This window comes from Dermacentor andersoni, chromosome 11 (assembly GCF_023375885.2).
Source record: "Dermacentor andersoni chromosome 11, qqDerAnde1_hic_scaffold, whole genome shotgun sequence".
In the NCBI taxonomy this organism is placed as follows: Eukaryota; Metazoa; Arthropoda; class Arachnida; order Ixodida; family Ixodidae; genus Dermacentor; species Dermacentor andersoni.
The window spans coordinates 20,674,659-20,691,761 of record NC_092824.1 but is presented as its reverse complement, the minus strand read 5'-3'; the positions used below and the strand labels follow the sequence as shown (position 1 = coordinate 20,691,761).

Genomic DNA, 17,103 nt, shown 5'->3' with positions numbered 1-17,103 from the left:
ACGCGCGCCATTATGCGGAAGCTTGGTCGGTGGAATTCCTGACAGTTTTTTTTTTTTCGCCTACGCTCGTGGGCACGGTCTCATTACGGTCCGGCACGGTGGCTCCTCGTCTCGGCTTGCACTTTGGAGCCTTAATTAAAAAACTGCCTCGCCGCTCGAAACGGCCAGCGCGAGCCACTCCGTCCCCCTGTATGCCGCGTGAGAGACGTGCCGTCCCGAAAGCTGTCGGGGCCGACAATTGTGGGGAAGACAGGGAGAGACGCTCTTATGAGCACGGGACGCCGCATCGCTCGATTTCTTCGAGCAACGAGGCTGTTCCAGCCCTGACGCTGAGAGATGTGGCTTCGCTTAATTCGAAGCCGTTCGACTTTGCGATGACTGCCGCGATGAGCGTCGTCCTTAGCAAAGCGTTCTCCCGATATGACTTCGATCCCTAAATGGTTTCAGGCTCACGAGGGAAATGTCAAGCATACGGGGAGCCATTTCGCCTCGGCGCTGCTCTTTGTGCGGTGACGCTTGTTCTAGTATAGGTATAAATGGCACAGGGAACAGCCTCAGTGGAGGGCACCACTCAATTTCCTGTGCATTACGGCTGTGTGCTACGAACGATTATGATTAACACTATGTGACTGCGCTTCGAAGTAAACTTAGATTAGTCACTCGTTCGGGAGCGCTGGAGGTGTTGTGTGCCAAAGGAAGCCACATCTTGAGAGTTAGCACGCCTGCTGCACTCCTGAAAAAAAGAAACAATAAAGGCGCAATCTGTGCACTCGATGGCTGCTATCCTCCGCGGTACCCCAATGGCTAAGGCGTGGCGCTGTTCTGCTAGAGGTCGTGGGTGCGATTTTTGCCGGCGTGGCTGCATTCCGATAGGAGCTGAATGCAAGAGCCTTCGAGTGCCGTGAATTAGGTGCTCCGTAAAGGTCGCCGGGGGGTCAAAATTAGTCTTGAGTGACCAAACTACGCCATACCTCACTGTCAGATACGCGTGTGATGACCCTTCCTTTTTTTATAGCTCAGTTCTTGATAGCTCGGAAAGCCTGTATACACACAGTTACAATTATACTTGACAGTTCGGTAGGACTCTTAAAATTGGTCACTTAGATGTGAGCGGAAATACTCTAAAACGCACATTGCACTCCTCGAGAAACACAAGCTGCAACATCATTTAACCAAAGAAAGCAGAATCACAATAACTAGCAATACGAGTACACTGGTTGTATAGCTGAGTGCAGCTTTTGCGAACGGCCGACAGTTGCCTTTTCCTCCTGCTTCTCCGCCGCTGGCAACGCCGAGTTTTCCGACGACGAGGCGGCGGTAATTATATTACGCTGCCTCCGGCTTGTTGCGAGTTGTGTGGCGACTGTCGCCCCGCGCTTACTCAGCGAGCCGTCACAGGTGCGACTTCGCTCGGCCTGCCGCCTGATCCCTAGCGATGACTGTGCCCCCCCCCCCAGTACCGCCCCCTAATTGGGGCGAGTCAGCGAAACGCCGCCATTGTGGTGCCCGTCGCGCTGCGGTTGATCCTCGCAACAAGTTCGTTTCCTTTCTGAACGAAATGAAAGCGAGAAAAAAACCTTTCGTTTTGCGGAAATGCGTGCGTTTACACACAAAGGAACGTCTAGCTTGAGGTGCGTTTTTTATCGCCGCAAATGTGGCTTTCATGACATGGCAAGAAAGTGTGCCGAATTTTCGATTGGGGTCTGTCTTTATTTGATTGATGTCGATTTGTTGTCATTTGCTGAATAAAAAAAATTGCGTAACTCGAGCTTAATCAGCCACTTCTTCAGAATAAGAGTAACGCAGAAGTAAGCAGACATAAAGCGGGAGTTTTCTAATAAATGTAGAGGAAAATGAGAAAGTGTTTAACAGCACCAATCATTCAGTCATTTTACTGAGATGTAGTGCTTACGGCAGTGATATTCGCAGTCATCATGGTTTAGTCTTACGCGACACGCACGGTGCTTTAACATATACCACTGTTCTAGGTACCGATTTCATTTGTTCAACAGAGGGTCACTACTGCGCAATAAGTTGAGCCATATATATATTTGCAAATTATATCTCCGTAATAAAGAAACCGCTGCTGTGAGGTCATGCACACATCGCATGACGTAAGCACGAGCTCGCTCGGGGAATTTATTCCCGGGACACTGTGATAGCCTCTTCTTTTATTCTGATGCACCGTGGCAGCGAAAATTTCATTTGCCCCATAAAAGTATTTGAAAGAGCAAAACTGAACTGTATTCTGGACAGTGTGAACTCTCGTATTTGTCTCTAAAAGAAGTCGCTTGTGGAGGTTTGCGTTTTGCTTTAAGTTCCCGCTTTTGTCATTTGCAAATATGTTGTTTTCTGTCTTTTAGCAGTGCGTACTTCAGTATAATCTTTTACGGGTATGTGGGAACTGGATGTTTCATAAGCGTCTTTACGAACAGCGGTAATAAGCTCCGAGCGGCCTTGCCAGCCTGTGTTTTGCTTAATAATGAATTAAGAGAAGACTTTATTTATAGTTGTTAAAACACATGGCCTGGCCGGAGGGCAGCTTAAGATTTAGTGTCATCATAACTTATGCAATTGTCTAGTGTCGTGTATTAAAACTCGTTTTAATTTATGCTAACCCTATGTGATGTCCCGAGAGGCTATTTCTTCACTGTGACGGGGGCACATACTCAGCGATAGCGCTGCGAATTGCGGGCGGGGTTTATTAATAATTCATTTTCAGAGCCGCCCTGACGCTTAATATTCCCGCAGCCCTTCATGTCTATGGATGAGGTTATGCGCTCGATTAAATGCGTGGTTCCCTAATGAGCGTCTCGAACCATATCTGCAGAAGGGTTAATTTATGCAAGAAAGAATCAGTGCTGGTGTTTGTGATTTGTGTTTACTGTGTTATTAAAAATCTTATTCTTTTTCTTTCTTTCTTTTATGTTGTGTGCATTGCTGAAGTGTATATTAAGTTTTGGTGAGTGTTTTTTTGCTTTCTAATTCGTTCTATTTTCTTCTTTTTTTCTCCCATTCCCCAACTCCTTTCTCCCCATTCCGAAACGCTATAACGCTAAATAATCCTATTTGTTTTCGGGAACGCCGTCCCCATTTGTCTTCCCTTCCCCTCCTTTTTTATCACTTCCATCTTAACCCGCATGCCGTATTAACACACTTCGCGCTGCTTCGTGAAAAAAAACTTTCGAATATTCTAATTGTAATTATTTTCCTCTTTCACGCACCATTCTCGTACGTCATGCCTGCTTGACTTCAAAACCTTCCCCTACCACCATGGCACGATCTTTCCTTCGGACAAACCCCACTTCGCCACCGTTCGCACCAAATAACGGGGGCTGTGTCTCGCACGCTTCTTAATGCTTCCGCACCGCGGCAAAAACGCACCTGCGTCCCTTTGCCCGCCTTCACTTTTCCGCCTCGTTTAATCTCCCCCTTCTTCTCCCACTTCACCAACACCGCTTTGACGTAACTGGACGCTACCGCCGTGCACGGCGACTGGCCCTTCCCCTCCCAACCCGCCCAACGAACCCGGATCCCCCGTCGATTCCCAAAACCCGTCCCGATTCGGTGATTCGCTTCTGCCTTGGTTCCGGTTTCTCTAGAAGAAGGCACCTCACCACCGATCCGTATGTAGTCCCTTCTTTTGTTTTTAGCATTTGCTTTCTCGGTTTTTAGCTTTAAATCGTACAGCTTCTTGTTTTGATTTGTGTTTCGTTACAGCGCCAACCTTTGCTGTGTTTGCTGCTGCTGCTATTTTTCTTTCAGGCCGTTCTGGACAGCGTATTTTTGTGATAGCTTTCTCTGCGATGTGTTTTAGCCGCATAAGCCTCCGATTTTGTATTGTTTCATGGTACTAGCTCCAGCGGTAACTCCGTGCCCGCGGCGTTTTTAAGCTGAGCGCTCGGGGTTGCGAGTTTGACTGCCCACCCCCGCCAGCCACACCCCGTCGTAGGAAAAGAAAGGAAAAACAGTGCGGCTATCCTTGGGCGCATGTTGAGGAAACCATGCTGGTCGAACATAAGCCGGCATCTCTTTTTTTTTTTCGCTACGGTGTCTCCGATAATTTTGTTACGCACTGTTCATTTTTAAAACTTTAAATCTAATGATTTAATTTTAAGTTGTTCCTTAGGCATCCGGGAAATATATCTCCCGTGAATACCTGCGCATTAAAAAAGGTGGCCTGTCCATTCCAAACGAACGCGTGGAAGTGAGTTGCGCAGGAATCTGTCAATTTTGTTTGCTTTCGTTTAGGACACGTCCATCGGCTGACGTTGTGGCTGCGTTCGTTGCAGCTGCAGAGGTTGCGATTAATAGATGCCAGTATATTTCACTGGCGCGCGCAAAGCTTCCTTTACCGCTAGGCTTTATTGAGTAAGCCCTGTGAAACCCGACACTCAACCGTGTGATGACGTGTGTACATCCGCGAGCATACGATTTTGGGCGGTGTTTGCCGCAAACGAAAGTTGAAAGTATGATGGAGATTGAAGCAACCTGCAATGCAATGTAATGTTTTCGAGAGCTTCTAGTCGCATTAACTGGCTTCGATGTAAAAAGAAAAAGAAAAGGAAAGGAAGGTGGTTTAAGCACCGCCTGGTGCACGCGTTACTGTTGAGAGGTGCTGTCTCTAATTTTTGTTTAGGTTGCCAAGGTGGTAGCAGTGAAAGCGCTCAAGCGCTGAATGTCAGGTCCTTTAGGTGTACAGTTTCAGGGGATGCAGCCCGTGTGGTATGCCGCACTAAAATATGTGTTAGATGCCAAGATGGCCGGACTTGAGGTCGTTGTCCTGCATGTCATCAGTGCATTCTTACGTCAGACTACGCGACCTAATGGAAATGCCAAAAACCGCTGATGTACTGAGTTAGGTGATACATTGTCAGTGCCTGCTTTTATCGGAGATCCGCTTATTTTTTCATTTTCTTTTTTTTGCGCGTTGCAGCCCCAAAAGAAGCTTCTCTACGAAATTGTTCCATTTTGTAATCCTTGTTTATATTTTGCTATATTTCTGAATTGTAAATGTAATATGCTTTGTTGGCTGTCTGGGTGCAATTTCTTGCTTCAATGCAAATCTTTAGCTGCTGCTGTCATGGTAATCTAGGGCGAAAAAGGGTGGCGCGTTGAATTCGAATTTCCCTCGTGCCTTCTTCGTCAAGTGACCGTGGAAACTTGCAGCGTGCGCTTGACGATGTTGCGCCCGTCTCAACGCCCAAAAATAAACTTGCTAGACTGAAATAGGGGAAGGCTGTGCACCCAGGTACCGACAATTGAGGACACATATGCACTTCCTCGTTTTCACAGCCATGTTCGGGCTTTCTTTCGCACTTCCATAGGCTGCATCTCGAGAACCTCATTATGATATATATATATTTTTCTGCTGTACGTAATGTGCGCGCGGGTTTGTGAGGCTTCTTGTGTAAAGGCTATTGTCATATCTGCCCCAAGTACTGGCGCTCAGCAGGTGTTTTACTTACGTTAAGAAGTTATATTTCGTGATTGCAATCGTCTATGCCACGTTGTCTGAAGCCTATTTTCTGTCATATGTCTATCTGCGCAAGAAAAATAAAGAATGGTCATTCTGTGCACGGAAGTCCTGGAGACAACAACCGCCATTCACGGAGTACTTCCGGTACTGCGTTACTGTGCGTTGTTGCCGCATACACAAAAGCATCGCCAAGCTTATTTGCGTCTTTCTTGTGACAATTTGTCACCTTGCACTTGAAGCGGCGCTAACAAGCGAGATCACGTACAGTGTAGTCCGATGTTCAAGAAAACTCATCAGCTCGCAGCATGTGCGAATTTCGCCCTCTGGCAAGTGTAAGATCGTCCGACTGCGCGGCATATGTTGTGTAGCGATTGCACCAGGAAAATGAGCGACGCGCATTGATGTGTTTCCCTTAACACTGATCTGCGCTGTATGTCCGTGGTACGCGCACAAGCGACACCTGAACTATCCCGAGTCCACTCAGTCGCGTTTGTGTGGCTAGAGTCTTTTATGACACCTGTGGTCTATATACCATGACTCACCTGTCTGACTACTCGGCCGCATAGGAAGCCTTGGATTCCTCAAGTTCGCATTCGTCTGTCACCATCCGAATGTCGTGTACATGTTTTAAAGCCGCAAGAAGCGGCTGATCAGAAATTGTGAAGTCTGGTGTCACATGAATTCGAGGAAATCGTAACCGTACGTGTCAGTTCCTTGCAAAGAGTCGCAGCTCCACACTGTACCAGTTTCGCTTTGAATGTGATTGTATCTCGTTTCCAAATCTTCAGCACTGGTTCTAGCGTGTGCTGTTGACATCTTGCGACTCTGGGTCTCATATGTTTTCGTCGGACTTACGTTGTGCGCTCTTTGCATTCACAGGTCAAAGCCTCGGCTATGGCTTCGTGAACTACGTCCGTCCGGAGGACGCCGAGAAAGCAATCAACACGCTGAACGGACTGCGATTACAGAACAAGACCATAAAGGTGAGCTGGCGCTGGAAGGATTCGTGTCTGTATGAGCCATTTTGCTTTTTGTATCTGTTGCGCCCAACCTGACATTCGTTCTACGCAAGCATCGCGCATTTTGTGTGCAGGCCGTAGGTTAGAAAGCAGTGCGGCCCGCCTAAATGGTCCCACCGAGAAAAGAAAGTGAGCTGAAAAGAAAGCTTCTAACCTACTGAATGTTTCGTAATGCTACAATCACTTGGTTCCTACCGATTTCTTTGAGTGCAGCGATGCGTAGCCCGTTCGAGTTTAGAGCCGGAGAAAACGTGACCAATCCGAACATACATCCCGTCGCAGGGTAGTTGGAGACCGGAAGCACTGCTATTTTGGTTTAAAAAAAGGGCACTGGCGCACTGGCGCCGGCTCCCCTCCGTAATAGTGCAAAGCCCCGAGGGAAAAAATGAATAAATGATATGAAAGCATGCGTAAATGGCTAGAATATCATCATCACCATCATCATGATGATCATCACCAAAATTTGGCCATTGCAGCGGAGTTATCATTCCTGCCGACTGGTGGCGCTGCCATTCATTTCAGCTGGACTATTTCGCACAGGAACGTTCTGAAAAAACGAGTGTAAAACTCGGATAGCCTCTTCGAAGCGGCGGAACTGCAACAAGGGCAACTAAAATAGAAGCGTCGGAAAAATGAACCGCGTGGACGCGCCTTGAGAGCTGCGAAAATCTGCGGTTTCATTGCGAAATTCGCAGTGACCGCCTTTTCTTCTCGCAGTCTGCTCGTGAGTGGCGCGAGGCGATAGGAGCCGAAGCGCCGAATAGCTGGGGTAATAGCGCAGTCGGCGAGCTTTGGAGCCCTTGCGCAAGTGCTCGCCGAGTGCCGTTCTTGAGGAGTCGCCCGCCGCCGTTGGCCTGTGTATGTGTGGACGGCAATCCTTGGGTCATTTCGCGCGCGAAGTGTACGGAACAACGGACAGTCGGAAAACGCCCAGCTTAATACCTAATGGGCCGCCCAGTCGGGACAAAAGCGCGCACGCGCCGACGACCTAGGTTCGAGTGCGACACATTCGCCGTTGAGGGAACGGGCGCCTTTCTTTCCTTTATCGCTTTCTCTCTTGCCCAATTCCCTGTTCCTTTTTGTGACGGCAGTCCGTCCTTGCCTTCCATCCTTGAGAAGCTCCATTCTTTTCCCCGCGCCATTACACTGGCGCTTGGCTGCGGGCGAGCCCGTGGCTTAAGCCAGCGGCCGGCCGTTTGTCACCGCGGCTCACTTGATGGGATCAGACCGTCTCCCCGTATGCGTTCTTCCCTATTCCCTCTGCTTAATCCTTAAAGTTCCCTCTCTGGTACTTCTGCCCATCTTATTCAAGTTTCGTGTTCCCCCATTGCCTGGTATTCCCAATTTGGGAATCATGAGCTTTGCGTTCCCTTTCTGGGCTGCAGCTTCCCTGCTCGTACGGATTTTTGTCTGTACGTCCGTTAACGGGAATATTGCACACCACGTCCATCGCTGCTTTTGCAGCGAAGCTATAGTAGCTAAGTTCCGGTGGCAGCTGCAGGCGACGTGTGGCCACGTGGTCGTCGTCGAGGAGGCACAAAGGCACAATCTACATTTCAGAGCGGAACGGATGCAGTACGATCTTGGGGACGTATTCTGCGACGATCACTTTCAGTGATAGTATCGCCTTGGCTGCGCCTTCGGCATTCGGCGCACCCTGATTGGCTGTTTTAGTAAGACCGGAAAGATAAATAGCGCCATCTAGTAGTTCTGGTGTACGTAAATTTTACGCCACGGTGCTTTCTGTGGGATGTCGCGACATATATTAAATAAACGAACTCGTCTTTTCACGGTCGGTCAATGGTGAAGTGCCGTAGAGACAGGAGGGATGGTAGCTTATAGCCGTAGCGAGGAAGACAGGGGCATCGTCAATGTCTCTTGCAAAGATCGACTAAGAGGCTTGCCTGTTTAACATTTTGAATGTGCATTTCAACAGCTTTTCATATTTCGTGAAGGCATTTCTCCAACCCTGGAAATCCCCGCTCGGAAATTGCCGGCCATCATTCCTGACGATGCAAGCCAGACACCACCTCCGGACTCGCCCACCTTAGAATGTTGAGGGTCACTGCGTCAACGGCATCCAGCAATTTCCAACGGCTTTGACGAAAACGAATCTAAGATTGGCTCTCATCCTACGAACGCGTGTGGCCACAACAAATGAGGCGATACTCATAAATTGAACATCACGGTCTTCTCCCTCACGGTCGTCGCGAATGTGTGGTCTCCCGCAACCACAAATCTGACCTTTGCACCAGAGCCGACTTCAAGGCATGATTCACGAAAGATTTCGGTTACCCCGCGGTGCGAAAGCTTCCTGCTGAAGGGCGCTAACATGCCGTTCCCAACAGCGCGATGAGAACTTAAGCAAATACACAGAAGACGTCATCGACCTTTGTAACTGCGTCAATGCAGCAATGACCAAATCCGATAATATTCGTGATATGTTGAATGGCATTGAAGACAACGCCTTTCATATGCTCCTATCAAAAAAACCCTCAAACCCTCGTAGAAGTCGCTGACCTTTGTCGGAGTTATGACGAAGTCCGCTGTCAACGTCTCCTGAACCGGTGTTCTTCCACCCAGGATGCCTCAATTTCGAGTTTAACGCAGTGCCCGACCACGGCCTCCTGCTCTACGAGATCAAGGAGTTCATTCGTGCCGAAGTCGCTCGGTAGCTGTCTCTACTTAATGCCGTTCCAAGCCCTCCGCCGTCATTGACTCGAAGTCCGTGGCGAGTGATACAGGAGCGAGTATCTGAGGCTTCCAGTTACGCCGAGGAATGCCGTCAGCTCGCTCGCTCGCTCGCTCTTTCACGCCTGAAGGCAAATGACAGAAAAAGTTCCGTCGCGATAGCGACCCACCCACCTGCGCATATGAGACGGAATCTTTCAGTGGCTCGAAATACCTTGGACCACTCCCGGTCTTTCCTCTAAACTCGTCGCCAAGTACCACGGTTCCTAGCGCGTCGTGCGCGAGACGTCCCCTGTCAATTACCCCGTCGAGCCGCTATGGCAGCTATAGTCAACTATGTAGGCATAAAGCAGATATGGCAGCATATGGCAACCACTGCAGCATATGAAATCATAAGGAAGCTGTGGCAACTATGGCGGCAAGTGGCAGCTATGGCAGGGCATGATAGCATAAAAGTAGCTATGGCATCTCGGGAACCAAGTGGCAGATGTCAACATATGGCAGTTATCAAAGCCCATGGTAGCTCTCACAACTACCCGCCGTGCTTGCTCAGTGGCCATGGTGTTTGGCTGCTGAGCACGAGGTCGCGGGATCGAATCCCGGCCACGGCGGCCGCATTTCGATGGGGGCGAAGTGCGAAGACACCCGTGTACTTAGATTTAGGTGCACGTTAAAAAACCCCAAGTGATCGAAATTTCCGGAGTCATCTACTACGGCGTGCCTCATAATCAGAAAGGGGTTTTGGCACGTAAAATCCCAAATTCAATTCTCTCACAACTATGGCACCAAATGGCACATGCCAACGTATGGCAGTTATGAAAGCACATGGCAGCTTCGGCAACTGTGTCAGTATATGGAAAATGTTGCAGGAAATGGCAAGTACGGCAGCGTAAGGCAGCTATGGCAACTACGGCAGCATATAACAGCATAAGATGGCGTGAGGCAGCCAATGACAACTATGGCAGCATTTTGCTGCATAAGGCATTTTGGCAGCAAATGGCAACTATGGTCAACTATGTTAGCAAATGGCACCACGTGGAAAATATGGCAACTATGGAAGTCAGCACAGAAATGATGGGCAGTACATGATTTGTCTAAACTTGCTACCTCTGGCTTGAAACGACTTTGCGAACTATTGACTTTCAACTAAATGTATCGCTATAAATGCCACAATTAGCAATGATTACGCGTGGGTGTAGATAGTTATTTCCCTGCATTTTTTAACATCGCAAACTGATTGCTCGGAAATTTAGAAAAACTAAAGCGTAATAAATACTTTAGAACGTTTGGAGCCACGAGCACGCAGATGAGAAAATTGTGCGTATTCATGCTATCTCAATGACTGCAGTGTTCGAGCTGCCTCTATCAATTCTTGTATAGGAAACTACGGTTTATGTACTGCGTGCCTCTACTTTATGTGGAGCCATATTTCTTAGATGCGTTCCATCTTTCTATCTTTTGTGAATGGTGGACTGAGTGGAACAGAAAAGCAGCTTTTTAGTTTGTTTGTCGTTCGCTCGCGTAGGGGCGCCAGCATTGTGTTGTCTGGTCCCTTAGAATCATTTCAGTCTCCATTAAGGCACCATTTGTACCCGGCATTCTGGATCCTTGGTTGGCGCTGTTGTTGTTATTGCTTATGCTGGGTAACTCTCAGTACTCTAACCGGCTGTCCATTAGCGCACTTCGACCATTTGCAGTTTTGCTGTGGTTCAAGCTGACCCCACCACGTGTGCATTACTGCAGGAGTTAGTTCAAGCATCGTATCAGATAGAGCGACCAGAAAAAAAAAAGAAGGGCCGAAACATAATCCAACGAATTAGGACAGTCTATAGAGATCTTCAGGAAGACTTACATTTGCTCTGGTTGTGTTGGGGATATTATATTTCTTCCTTTCACTGCTCTTTTACTACCGAACCGCGAAACTAAGAGCGAGCTACCAAATAACGGCGCGAGGGTACGCTCAAAGGTAATAGAGTTGCCGCACTGACGTCGGCAGCGTATTTATCTATTTATTTAGATTCTTCCCCCGTCAGGTACAGATAGTTCTTTTCTGCTACGCGTTATTTCATCATCAGCCTCTGTACATACATTGCAAGATGAATGCCCCTCCCAGTGACCTCCACTCACACCTGCCTTGCGTCAGCTGATTTTATGTTTTGCCTGCATCACATTTCCTAATTTCATTCCCCGCCAAGTTTTCTGCCGTCCTCGACTGCGCTTCCCTACCCGTGGCACCCATCCTGTAACTCTGGTGGGCCATCAGTTATCTGCCCCACGCATTACGTGGCCTGCCTAAGCCCATTGTTTCGTTTTAGTGTTAAGTTAGTTATGGGAGAGCAAAACGCAATATTTCCAGGAGGACTCACAATGTATGAAGATCGGACAGAAGCCTCCGTCTTTTAGTTGTAGCGTGACGGTGTTATAAAGGTTCAGTTTGCGTGAAAAAGCATTTTTGCATGAACAAATAAGAGGCAAACGCCCTCAAAGCGTGTTGCCGACACTGCCTGCGAAATCCTGTTCCGCTGGGAAGTTAAAGTGTCACTTTTTAGTGACTGTGAAGAATCAAAAAGTGACAAAACGGCTAGTTAACAGTATAAGTCTATCGGGTGAACTGGTGCCGGGAAAAACTTGCAACATTCAAGTCACAACCACAACGACGAGCGAAATGGTCGGTCATTGAACCTAACTGAGGGGTCAAGCCCGTCTGCTATTCACTTGTGTCACAGGTACAAAGCAGAGTAATCGCTGGTGCCAGCATAGGAGCCAGAATGTACAGTACTATTCGCTGCGCGCCTGCAGTGTGATTAAACGAGGCTACTTTGCTGTGCAATGTGCGACAACAATAAAAAGAAAGAAAAATAAGAACCGGCTAGACGCAGGGCGTGTTGTGCGACGGAGAATAACATTTTATATAAAAGGGAATCTTAATGAAAAAGTCACCAGCAAGATACGACACAATATATTTGGGACAATTGGAATAGGAAACACTGTATCGACTGCACAGTATATTGAAAAAGGAAATTTATACTTCTGCTTCCCCGACCAGCTTCAGGGATCCCGAGAACATTTGACGACACATTTTTTAGTCAAGCATCGTCGTGCTCCTTTGGCAGCCCGGGTAGACCATTCTCCAAATTTGCCTTTATGCGAAGACCTCGCTCAGATCAAGAATATACATGTCAGCTGCGCCATAGAGGACGGTCCCATTATTCTTTTGTGCTGCAGAGCGAATTTTGCCGCCACTTTTTCACATTCCTTCGTGCACATGCATCTTAGAGAGTAGAAAGGCAAAGGTCGACAGCGAAATAAATAGTTGAGTATCTTATTAGTATATGTCGCCAGGAAGAAAAGGAAACGATTGTATGTTTCCTCGCAGGACCAAAAGGGATCGTCATCGCCCGACTTAAAAAAAAGGGCGGAAGGGAATAGTCTAGCGAAAGCAAGGAAGTAAATGAAAAGTCTGTGAAGTCGACGAAATTGAGTGAAGGCACAATGCAGTTATAATAGGCACGGAAGGGTTACGAGGGAGAGCGGCGGGATCCTATGGGCGACGGGGAAAAAAGAAATGTGAAAGCGAGCCCAGACACCGAGACCCGCCGTCGCCGGGAACATCGAAAAGACGCGCGACGAGCCGCGCATTTCTTCCTTGCTTTGCCGACAGCGCGGGCGCGCCTGGCGTTCGGGCCCAGGGTCGTTCATTCTCTAATCGATGCGTCTCCATGGAAACCTTTCTCTCTCTCCTCCGCGCTCCTTTCCGTGTGGGGGCTCTTTCTATTTTCCCCTCCTCCCCACACTTGGCATCCCTCTTTCTCTTCAGCACCTCACATACAGTTATCTTTTCTGGCTTTCGCTTGTTCTTCCTACGGCGTTTCTCCCGTGGGGTGCTGCTGCCGTTTCTTCCTCTTTGTCCCCCTGCTTCCCGTCCCGCTATCTGTGTCCGTTCTTTACTTTTTTTTCGGTGTGGGAAAGAGAGAATCCTCTCCTTCCCGCCTCATTTCGGTTCCTGACGTCGTCGTCGTTTCTGAAGCTACACGTACGCAACGCCGCCGCTCTGCCTCGTGTCATCGCGCCGCCTCGTGAGCTCCGGTCGTCCCGTCCGTTCGAGGTTCGAGCACGTGGCGCCTTGTGTGCGCCACGCCTCCCCTCCCCGGCTCTCTCCCCAACTCCGCCCTAATCCCGGTGTTGAAGGATGCTCCGCTTGCGACGGACTGACGAACGAACGCTTCGGCGCGTCTGTACGTGCGCCCCGTGAACACCTTTCCCTCTTTCTCCTCGTCTCCCTTACTCTAGTAAAGGGTAACCAATCGGTGCTAGCCTATTTAACCTTCTTGCTTTTCCCTGATCGCTTCTCTCTGCCCTTAACTCGTCCTTACCCGTTTTCGTTGTTTCTCCTTTCGTACCGTTGCTCCCTAGCCTGTAACTGCTTGTGGTCCTTGTGCAGCGAAACTACGCACTCAACGTCGGTGGGCTGAGACTGATTGCTCGCATTCGGTTGTGTCGTCTCCTTATGCGGTTTTAGTTGCCCTTCCCCCTCTATGTCCTGCGCTCATGCGTCAGGTTGATCCATTAGGGCGCACCAGTTCAATAACACCAGACCGGCGAATCCGTGGGCCGATGTTGATGAGTGTCGCGCATTCGGAACGCTCCGACGTCGCGTCACTTGTCTCTTCGCTTCCTCTGGCATCAAAGCTGCAATGATGTTTGATCCTAGTAAGTTATTGCATCGTTTATCTAGGCGACAAAATTCATTCTGTGGTGCAGCGATCAGCTTGGTTAACATTTCTACAGGTCTTACCTATAACAGAGCTAGTGCACCGCACATTACTCGTATTACTAGTATTTGTTCTGGAGGTGCAAATTTTAGTACACGGACTTTCATTATAGGCGCGCGATAATTTGCAGTAAAGGTTAAGGAAGCACATACAGCTTGCTTGCTCGTGAAGAGATCTTTTGACGTCTTGATTTGACTGTACCGCTAAATTACTAAACACTTTTCAGCTCTTGACTTGCCCCCACAGAGCTTTTCTTGTATTCTGGTGATAGCGGGATCTGGCATGCTCTTAGAAATACTTTATCGACGTCGTTATTAGAGAATTACACCGAATGCACAAAAACAACCATCGGTGTTTGTAACTGCTGACATATTTCAACGCTGTTGTTGTCCTTGTTGAAAAATAGAAATAGCAGGTTATCAAATTTTGCGTAGACTGGGCTTGGACTGCCAGCCTTACAAAAAGTGGGACTCTCTTCGTCACTATAGGGTGTTTCACGTAACTTTAACAATACGCCAAACTTCAAAAACATGCAAATGCCACGTAGCTGGACTGAACCAAGGTAATGTTGTTTGCCGTCGCTTGGACATACTCAGAATGTTTGCATTTCACCTAATTAGATAGTTAGTGTTAATTACTTAACACATTTCTCAATTATTATAATTAGATTAAGAGTGTCCGTGGCAAAATTGTAGAGCAACATGAAAAACTCCCCTTACAGCTTTCTCTTGCTCACTACTTGCTGCTGAAAGTTGTGTCGGAGGTACGTTTCTTATGTTGCTCTGCAATTTAGTCATTGACACTTTTTGTCTAACTATATTTGTGAAGTTGAATAATAATTAAGACTAATTATGTAGTTAGGCTGAGTTCAAAAACTATTCTTAGCGTATCCATGCGATGGCAGACATGACCTCCGCTCTGTCCAGCTACATAGCTTTTGCATATTTTTAAACGTTGGCTCAAGTGAAACACCCTGTACACTGCTAAGCGGTGAACTGGATGAGGAGGTAGGCAGAAAAATAACCAACGATTACGATACTCCCTAATGCGAAATTTTAGCGCCCATGTATGCGTCCTTTCATTTCGCCATATATTGGCTTGCGCGGACAGTCTGTTTCGTGCGGCACTTGCAGACGGAGCGATGTGTGGCGCAACTGCGTCGCCAATCACGAGATCGCGAGAGGGGGCTCGTGGGTGACGCATGGGAACGATTCACAGCAGTCGCAGCAGAGAGACATCCGCTCATGCAGCGCTTTGTTTCCATACAGACGACGCGCGCTACTCTGGCGCCATCTCGTAGCCATCGTCGCCGCAGTGCCCGTCTTGCGCGGTACTATGCTCTTCTTATCACGTTTTCGCCATATCCCCTTCGTCCGCTTTCCGCCTCGTGATTCCGCTGTGCCCTCCTCCTCCCGCGTCCTTTTCGCGCTGTCTTCGCTATCGCCGTCTTTCATCACCCGCTGCACTCCGTGTTCGCTCTTTCATCCTTTGCTGTGCTTGTTCGCTCGCTTACGTGCGATGCCGAGGCACGCCGACGCTCAACGCAGGAAAGGGCGCCTAAAAGCTGCGCTCTAAAAGGAGTACTGATCTGTATCAACTGTATTATAAGTTCGCTGCAGCAGTGCGCAGTACTGAAATATAGCGTTATGACATGGGTCACTCATGCTGTATATACCGCCGTACAATGGATTCATTAAGCGGACAGCAACTCCTTCGGGCTGAAAGAAGTATTCATACGCATGTAGTGCGGTGGGCTGTTAGCGAACGGTAGCCTTAAAAGTCGCGACTTGCGTGGTGCATTCGCTATAGGCGTCGCCTTAATGTCAGCAATCATGCCGTGTACCGTCCTGTTAAGCCACCAGCTGGTGATGCTCGCTATATCGTTCAGACCAAGTGATTGTGTGGTGCCAGTTGGCTGATATAACTCGGCAGTGATCCGTATACAGAGAGAGCTGGAAGCAGTGGCCAGGGACGTTGGCTCTCTTCAGTAGGCTACCCTGCATCTTGGGAGGTGGAAGTGAAAGAGGAGACAGTCGATATCAAATCGTGCGCACTATACAAGATGCGGCGTGTCTGAATCAGCGTGAGGCTCATTAAGCTGCAGACTTGTCCGAACCTTGATTGGCGCCACCTACCCCAACCGTACGACCTTGTCAGAAGACACGGATGTGCGCCACCTGCTGCGGACTTGCCCAGGCACTTTACATATCCGGGAGCCCTTGCTCAGACGGTCTCGCCTCCTGAGTGACCGGCATGCTGACTTCATCAAGTGGAGTCAAGATGGCTGTAATAAAATCTGTGCAGGAGTCGCTGCGTATTGCAGGATTGCATTTGCATTTATATTTTCTTTAGTTTATTCTATGCCTTAAAGCAGCTCTGTTAGAAACAATGGAAAATATAATTATAACTAGCACTGTCACTTTTCGGAGCGCACTTCGTTGTTTCTTGTATTTTCCTAGGGTTTCGCCTTTCCAGTGTCCTAGGCAGGGAGGACTGGGCGCATAATTGGTCGAGCAGCAAGCATCAGCGGGCGGGGGAAACGGTTGCCGGAGTGTCGCCTCGGACGAAGCGAAACCGGGCGAAACGGAGCGTTCCTTCATTCATTCGGCGCTCGGGCGGGCTCCTTGGCCAAAGATAACGGATGATTCCGGGTGCGACACAATGCCGGCCTCGCGGGACCCCGCGGGCGTAGCTCTCCACGGGGGCGAGCTGCCGTCGTCGCGTCGGCGAGGCCGCGCTATTGATGGAAGATGCTTCTTATCGGTTTTCCCCGCTGGGCCGAAGCTCGGTGTATGAAAGGGCCCCTTGCACACTGCGCTCGCCTCAACGTGAGCGGGAAGCTCGAGAGCCCGGTATGGTTTCTTTATTGGGCCGCTCGAGGAGTGCGAGCGTGTGGACGGTTCGAGAAGCGTTTCGCTCGAGGCTTGGATGTGAAGTTGATGATATATGTCGTCGTCTTTCCCAAGGGAAAAAAACGTTCGAAGGGGTTGGTCAAAAGTTTCGCGAATGAGGGAGCGAAAGGTTATAAATACAAGTGCAATCCTGCACCAAGTGGCGCGTTTTGGTGTGGCCCGTCGGGTGGTTATCGCTGTTATATAGAGGCTTGCTTGTGTCTGGAAGGCCGTGCTCTTCATTTGCTACG

General features: G+C 48.8%; 1 protein-coding gene across 5 annotated transcripts in view; it reads left to right on the top strand.

The window, feature by feature from the left end:
* The window catches only part of fne (found in neurons), a 188,538-nt gene that overhangs the window by 140,427 nt on the left and 31,008 nt on the right, over positions 1-17,103 (top strand). For 3 of the 5 annotated variants that reach the window (XM_050167352.2, XM_050167354.3, XM_050167350.2), the window contains exons 3-4: positions 3,603-3,626; positions 6,359-6,462. In XM_050167352.2, coding sequence (XP_050023309.1) covers positions 3,603-3,626; positions 6,359-6,462 — 128 coding nt within the window. The remainder of the gene's footprint in view (positions 1-3,602; positions 3,627-6,358; positions 6,463-17,103) is intronic. The other 2 variants (XM_055064737.1, XM_055064738.1) reach the window with 2 other exon arrangements.